This window comes from Opisthorchis viverrini, assembly GCF_000715545.1.
Source record: "Opisthorchis viverrini unplaced genomic scaffold opera_v5_84, whole genome shotgun sequence".
NCBI classification, from domain to species: Eukaryota; Metazoa; Platyhelminthes; class Trematoda; order Opisthorchiida; family Opisthorchiidae; genus Opisthorchis; species Opisthorchis viverrini.
The window spans coordinates 878,225-886,740 of NW_008751741.1; the positions used below are offsets into that span (position 1 = coordinate 878,225).

The 8,516-nt window shown below is 45.0% G+C and overlaps 1 protein-coding gene across 1 annotated transcript in view; it reads right to left on the minus strand.

The window, feature by feature from the left end:
* Positions 1-4,285: 4,285 nt before the first annotated feature.
* The window catches only part of T265_04871 (hypothetical protein), a gene marked incomplete at both ends in the record, with an annotated part of 35,638 nt that continues 31,407 nt past the window's right edge, over positions 4,286-8,516 (minus strand). The window contains 4 exons of the mRNA XM_009169725.1: positions 4,286-4,775; positions 4,954-5,158; positions 6,392-6,493; positions 7,655-7,721. Of these exons, the coding sequence (XP_009167989.1) occupies positions 4,522-4,775; positions 4,954-5,158; positions 6,392-6,493; positions 7,655-7,721 (628 nt within the window). The remainder of the gene's footprint in view (positions 4,776-4,953; positions 5,159-6,391; positions 6,494-7,654; positions 7,722-8,516) is intronic.

The window sequence follows — 8,516 nt, forward strand, 5'->3', positions numbered from 1 at the left end:
ACTCTTATTTGAACTTTATCAACGAGACTGTTTGCACAACACAGCACTTAGACACTAGCTGACGTACGTGGCTAACATGCAGCTAGGGACCCACGAGACTTAATCAGTTGACGAGATGCGACTCCTGCAGGGACATTCAGGTGCTTGATTCCCCTCCGGTCGGTAGTTTACAGGAGGTCGATCGTGCAAAAATTTAGCCACCTTATGTTTATGTTTGAGGTTGTAAAACACAACTGAGAGATGGTGCCGTGTCTCCTGAGACTCCAAAGTGTAAGCCATAAAATGTCGATGAATTTTTCTTATCCTAACTATGCTCAATCAAACTTAAGACTTCAGCTAACAAAGCGTGAGCCTCTGAGCACTTTCCGCCTGCCCGAGCAGTTTTCTCGACTTGGTCACTCGAGCTTCTGGTGGGCTAGCACCAAAGTTGCACAACATCCTTCTGCAATTCTCGAACCCTTTCACCCAGCTTTATTCACGCACTTGATTGCTGGATCTGGCCGTCCGCCCGTTAGCTTACCCAGGTCCGATATATCCCCTTGGGATACTTCCACCCGTCGCCTCCTCTAAGTCGATATTTCGCCACATGGGTTATAGAAGTTCAAACTCTCATCTGCAACCTTTTTAAATAATCCCTGGGCTAGAGCTCAAAATATCGACGAACCCTATTTTCTGCTGACTTTGGTCCGAACACCAATTTTCAGTTTTACCAACGCCCACTCGGGTTGCATTTGTAAGGTGTTCAGCCCCGCATTCCATACTGGTGAGAAACCTATATCAATCAAAGTGCTCAAATATGGTGCCAATAATTAACAAGTTTGATTCACACAATTGTACAAACTACTAATTCCTACATTTCCACAAATCTCACCGCACATAACACAGTGGCCGTCAAAGTTGCGGACGAAGTGAGAGAATATCCCGAATGATACGTTAAAAGTGGCCCACTTGAAGCTCTCCACTATAACCGACGATGCGCGGCCCTGAATATTGCTGTCCGGCGTCAACTTCGGAAACAAAACTCTCTCTAAACTAGACAAAGTTCCTTCGGTGGTAAAGATTAGAGCTGAGGGTATGTTGCAGTAACCCAGGGCTACTTCTATACCTCTCAATACAAATGTTATTGTGATAACGCAAACAGACGGTACATCACTGTGTAAACCCGCAGAGACTACAAAATATTGCCGGAACTTCACTCAACACGTACACTGAAACCAAAATGAACACTAGACAGAGCCAGCTGGATGCCTTGAAACGGTGGGTATTGTAGATGAGAGTATGTTACCACCACCCCTGGAGGATAGTCCGATCTCCGTCATTACTCTCTACAGTCAGCAGTTAGTTCATCCAGTCCTGGTCCTGACCCCGGCGTCAATTGCCAATGTCATCCCTTTGGTAACAAAGCCGGAAAATGTGTCATTCCCAGTACTTATCTCAACACCTTGTTATACGACAAGCAGACTTGTCGGTCAGTAATTGCGACGGCTGCAGCTGATAAACCTCTATGTCGCTTGATCAATATGAATGATAGCTTTACAAATCAGGATTTTTTTGACACCGACGCCGAAGTCAGTATTATACCAAACCAACCGCACTTGATAATGGTTACCTTCAACTAACAACTTAAACCCAAACAGCAAACGGCGCATGTATTTCAGATACAAATGATAACACCGTAGCATTGACTTTGATTTGTCGTCGACTTTTTTTTGGTTCTCATCATCTCCGACGTGCAGATACGCATGATCGGATTGTATTTCGTTTCTCATTTTAGTATGAATGTCGGTCTCACTGGCTGGAAGCCTTTAGACAGTGCTTCTATTGCGCTGCACTCGGACGCGTCATTTCGACTAATTCGACCGGTTTGAAATGCTACCAACACTCTCGGACTTGTTTCCCAGTTTTTAACTGCAAGAAAAGCATCTCACACCAATACTTACTTTGGGTGTGACATTGCCGATCGCGTCGTTGACAGAGATCTGCCTGGCTCGACGACAACGACGCCAATATTAGAGAAACTGAATATAGGACAAGGGTTTCAGGATGCGTCGGAACTGAGCACAATTAGTTGCTCAAGCAGTTCTGTTGTGTGTTCTCTATATGGTCCCAAAGAGAACTTCGGGAGATTGGAAACATTGTGCGTATTGTTGAAAAATGTAAACGAAAAAACGGGCCAACTTATATAAGCTAACTGATCTGGTCAGCGATGCTGTATGAAGGATGTCGCGATCATAAAGGAAATAAAAAAACAAACGAAACGGCGCGCCATTCGACACCGCAGTGACGACCGCAACATCAAGGACGCTCAACACATATTTTGGATGTACAATTGCATATATGCAGTTTCTCTCGAGGAATGTCCGGCAAAACAGTCCATCATACCCCATGGATGAGAGACATTTTCTCGAAACAACTATCAACACGCTTGTACTATTCTGTTCACATGCCTTTTGGTATAAAGATTACCACCCGAACGTTGATTACACTTATCCACGGTGATATTTTGCCGGTCAGATCGTTGAGTTCTTCTATTTTAACGATTCCAGCAGGATGAGGTAGCAACCAAATCATACCGGATGCACTTTCGAGCAAGGAATTACAAACTATTTCTGCCGCTCCATTCCACATCACGAAACATTATGGGCCATAAATTATTTGTTCAGGCAGAAGCCCCAACAATTCTAGTTTAGCCCTCAAGCCTTAGCTGCAGTTGACACGACCAAATAAGCCCTATCTCATGGAGGTAGTTTACGTCGCATAGTCTCTGCTTCTCATTCCAGTGGTTTCGAGGATAGATACCACTCAGCTTATCACCGGTGGAGTACTTCAGCAGATTGTCAACAAGGAAAATTAACCCCTTCCGTTTTTCTCGCAAACACTGCTGCTCTCCACAGACTCATGCTAGTTTTAATCCAGAACCCAGTAGGTTATTTGGTAGTTGAACACTTTCACCGTTTGCTTGGACGTAGCAAGTTTAGTTAACAGATAAAAAACCTTCATTTTTTCTTTTGCGGTTCTTCAAAACGTTTTTCTCCACAAAAGCATACCCTTGTCAACTGTCTACCGACATTAGGTTCATTAAGGCCAACATTATCGTTACTCATGCTTTGTTTCGCACCGAACTCCAAGTTCTTCACTATTCATCCAATTTGGAGAACGCACAACGAGAAAAATACCGGGTCACAACCACTTTTGCATCAGCCGTCTCTCAAAAGTGCTCGGTCCTCCACACCCCCTGCAGACCAACTGTATGGATCGTCAGATTGAATGATTGTTCGCCTCGGAAACTTGAATGCGTGTCACCCTGATGCCAGAAATTGAAAAAATTGAAGAGAACATTCTCGTCCGTAACGAAATTTCCTCAGTTTATCTAAATAACTGCGAAGGAAAGTTACATATCCGTCGGAATCGCTATACCCTGAAGATGCCGGAAACGTGCCTCCATCCGCATCATCACTAACCGAGTGAGTGACGTGGGTCAAGGCTTGGTAGTGAAAGGTGTGGCGGACTGGCAGGTTTTAAAAGGTTGATACTGGCGATTCAAGGTCGTCCTCACGGTCAGCTGCAAACGGATTTACTGAACACCATGGTCATTGATGAGGACTAGCATGAAGTATTTGAGACACTACAACGTAGGAGTATGAGTCACCAAAAATAAGTTCGAAGCTGCAAAGGGGCGGTGGTTTGTAGCCTTTTAGACGCTGACTAGAGATCGCATTTGGCTAGAGCCTAACATAGGACGCGCGGCGGGACACCAATCAGAGAAGCCGCGACAATCGTAGGGCACTGCCATATACGGGCGATGCTAGCTTATGCCTTTTACAAAATTTAATAAAGCAGTCGACACCGAAAGGACCATGTGGTCACTTTTAAAACATTCCACGAAAAACTGCCTACCTGTGACGATATCTCATTTCTCATCAACTTCAGATCAGTGGACACTCCAGCAAACACAACTATGACCGTCCGATGTTTGTCGAGGAGACCATTTACTTCAACTTCACCGATAAAGGCTCACGTATGTTGTCGCCCCGTCACGCGTATGCGTCAAGGGATCGGCGACTGGTCCGTTTGGTCAAGAGTTTCACATCCATACCGAGCGATTAGAATTGGATTGGTTTTCCTCTAAAGTGGTCCACTATCCGCAAGTCTCTTAGTAACAAGACGTCTTCAATGAGTAGATAATCTAGTTACACGAGTACCACTACGCGTACGCCACACTACCGGCGTTCAGGCGGCACCCATCCGTGGGCAAGGGTGTTAGGGAATAATGATACCGACGGGGCCAGAACGAGTTGAAGTTTGTACAATAACGGATTCAAATTACGCAGTTTGAATAAATAAGAGTAGAACCAGAGATATGGGCGAATAATTAGCGAGCAATTAAATAAGCAAACAAGAGTTCCAGCAACGACGAAGTCAAAGTATAGACGTTCACCTTTACATTCAAATTGATCGTGAGCACGAAATGAACTGAACGGTCAAAATTCATGTATGGGCAAAGTGCACAAATGCAGCAAATCAATGACGGGCTAAGACCTGAGACCAGTTGATGGGCACAGAGAACACTTCTTCTTCCAACCATTTTTCATAATTGCGTTCGAACTCGTCCGACAAACGGAAAGGCTGATTCAGCACACTGGTCAAGGAGTTGTCCACAGGCCGGAATTCTGGGTCCAGCCAATTGTCCGTGTATCGCCGCTGGTTGAATTGATCCACTTCTGTGCGTAGCGTATGCTCCTCCACTTGATAATGCCACGGCATTGCATCCACATCTGTTGTGAGGTGCAAAATTGAAATGAGTAGAGTTTCAATTTCAACACAGTACCAACTTAGATACTAGTGAAAATTCGAAACTTTTGACAGCAATCAGGTAGAAAAGGTTTTCGTCAGGCATAAAACACTTAGCGTTCCAACAAGAAAATCACCATCGACAACTGACAAGTAGCTCACCATTCCCATAGGCCCAGTCATCCGTTAGCCGGTGTCGAACTTTTTGATAGATGGCGGACATAATGGACATGTTGGTCTTCCGCCACTGCCGTCCGAAATAGCGACTCTGTAACTTGAGTAACTTGAGCACGTACAGCTGCATCATCGCATGGCGAACACGTAGGGCGCGCTTTAGGATGGGTGCAGATTTAAACACCACAAGCAACTGGAAGGAAACAGAAAGCCCGTGGTTAGCTTCATTAGCCATACAAATTGCGACGTGTATACAATCTATGTGAGTCACATTCCAGCCATAACGGCTGACATATTATAATACAAATTATACTGTTTTGACCAAAAAAGCTATGCATAAGAGTCGTGCGTGCAGCGGCAGCTAATTACAAATCAAATCGAACCAAACCGTGAGGCGAAAGCTGACCTGTTATTACTCAGATGACCGCAGAATAAGCAAACTTTTCTAACGGTTAGATGAGGCGATCGCCTTAGCCAAGTGTTTGGATGATGCCCAATTGTTACCAATGGTGCATACCTTATGAAGGGCACCATCGTAGAAAACTAGCCCTTCAAAGGCGGTAGCTGATAGAGCGATCAGCGCTTGTGAAAAAAAAAACAAGATTTCATTTGGACTATAAAGCCTGATGTTGGTAGCTACTCCATTCGTCGAACTTGCTAACGCCTGTTAACCAAGCAAACCTTCATGATGTAACAGAATATTCGCGACTTCAGTGAAGACAACAGCAACACCAAAATCTACCGGGGATCAAATTCCGTGAGTTGTGTCACCTGCTACGAGAAAAACAATTTCGACACATCCATCGAATTGTAAGTCACTCATTAGAATGCCGTCTGACAAACTAGCAGAGCTACCGTAACTCCATTCCGTGGATCACCGTGGGTAATTTCAGAATGAATTATCGCAAAGCCTGATGTTGGTAGCTACTCCATTCGTCGAACTTGCTAACGCCTGTTAACCAAGCAAACCTTCATGATGTAACAGAATATTCGCGACTTCAGTGAAGACAACAGCAACACCAAAATCTACCGGGGATCAAATTCCGTGAGTTGTGTCACCTGCTACGAGAAAAACAATTTCGACACATCCATCGAATTGTAAGTCACTCATTAGAATGCCGTCTGACAAACTAGCAGAGCTACCGTAACTCCATTCCGTGGATCACCGTGGGTAATTTCAGAATGAATTATCGCAGCGGTCCCAATCTTTAAGGGGATAGACAAGAGTAGAATGAGCCCCTTGCTTGCGGATGTCCTCTCTAAAGTAGACTGACTGTGGTGTGCACGTCACCTGTTATGGCAAACTGCAACGACGATAGGCAGGCAATTGAGATACTGCCGAAGGACAACGGACACAGTAAGAGATACGCAAACAGGAGCGTACGGCAGAAAAACCTAGTCAGTGCAATTGAACATAAAAGCCTACCATGGTCCTGGAATGTTTCCACTTGGTGAGCATATTGAGGACCCGTAACAGATTGATACATGCGAACAAGTTCCTCCAACAGTAAGAACTCCAGTCACTCATCTGAAAGAATAGAATGAATGAACAATCACGTGATCAATGGTGTCTTTTCTACTTTCCTTCGACGGCAATTCACCGCTCAACAATGGAACAACCTAAAATGCAGTCCATGACGATGGTAACGGTGATCCAGGACTGATATTTCATCCGGCCTATTACGCTTCTAACAGACTAACCTATTTATCCATCACATGATCAACAACAGGGGCCATAACCATGAAATCTGTGAACCACGAGACAATCCCTGAACACTTCTGTATGGAGCTTCTCCTATTTTTCGACATCTGCCTATTAAATTTCCACTGAGCAGTGGTAAAACCGTGATCCCTTAAGTCAACCTAAGCCCATATAATTATGCACCATCATACAGTTCCATCGAAAAATGATGGAAAACTGGTGCGTTTTATGAATGTGAAAGTAACAAAGCAACTTCAAAGTTGTCCTGGCGATGACGCTTACATTGTGGAGGAAAAATCAGCCTACCAATTTATTCGAAGCGTTTTTGGGTCGCAAAAACGCATCACTCAGAGATAATGTAGCACACGACAATGGTCAGTGAAAATCATATGGGTATAACTTCTGCCGTTTGAAAGCACGGTGCCCTCTGACAGGAGAGACCGTCTTAAGGGAATGACCAAAGGGGTCCAAATAAAGAAAAGTTCCGCTCAGTTCACCATAGCCAGGTCGGGCTAGTGAAGTAAGCATCTGACTGAACAGTTGCGTGGTCCAAATAATTGGTAAGGCTGTTTTTGGGACTTAGACGAATGATCAAGAGAAACTTATCTACAATATATAGCTGATCTGCGAGCATTAAACTTGGATCACCGAGTCTCGTAGCATCATTTTCAAATTGACAGGTGTGGACTGCATGTCATTCCAGGAGAGAACTGATTACTGTATTTGAAAGTGGACCAAGGAGGGCGATATATTACGCATAATATGGTTGGGCGAACGCCCTAGGACATTTAGACTCCCAAGGTACTGAAGTTAGAAAGTTACGGCAAAAGACAAGATAACAACAGCATGATTGATCGGATCCAGACGGATAGGTGTCATGCGGGCAAATTTACACTGGCCGTAAGGGTTCGAAAAAGAATATGAGATAACTGGCCAAACACGATCGTTATAGGGAGTGAGCTACCGAATTACCAATGTGTAACTCACCAGCATCTCGGGTGTCAGTTCCGGTGGATTACCAATCAGGCGTGAAGGAAAGTCCAAAAACGACAGGCTATTGGGAGAGGATAAAATTGGATAAGCATTCATCAGAAAAACGCCAGGACAGTCTGAGGTACATCATTACGAACAGCGCCAGCGGCTGTAAACCACTTGCATGTCCTAACTACCATAGTTTTCTCACAAATGTTGTGAGAAACAGTGGACACCACTGAATGGTGACTACAAGAGTAGCGAACAGTGTCCGTTATCAGAAGAGAGGTAGGCAGAAGACGCTTCACAAAACCCTAGGATGTACGTACGTCATTGGGGAGGTGATTGGAACGTACATGTAATCTGTCCAAAGTTAACCATCCAAGAAGAAAGCGACTGTCAAATCAACTGAGTTTTTCGGTTATGGCTTCATCCTTCACTGTCAAGTCATGATTTTACTTATCCCGGACCGTTTTAAACCTGAGACTGTACGCATGGTAAGGGTCCCTCGCGCAAGGTGATTGACTAGCGTACGAAGCAGCGCAACCTGGAGATTACGAGGAGCTCATCTGTCGTGGGTAGGTTGCTTCCGAAAACATTCGACGCACCTCCATATTCCGTCACGAAGAGACTGGACCCCGCGCAAGGTGACTAGCGTACGAAGCAGCGCAACCTGGAGATTACGAGGAGCTCATCTGTCGTGGGTAGGTTGCTTCCGAAAACATTCGACCGACCTCCATATTCCGTCACGAAGAGACTGGACCCCGTCACGAAGAGACTGGACCTTACCGTGGTGTGACGGTTTGCGCACCTCAGCGATCCATTGAGCTATACTGGAGAGTGTCCCGCGACACTCACAGAGTCTCTCACACCAGGT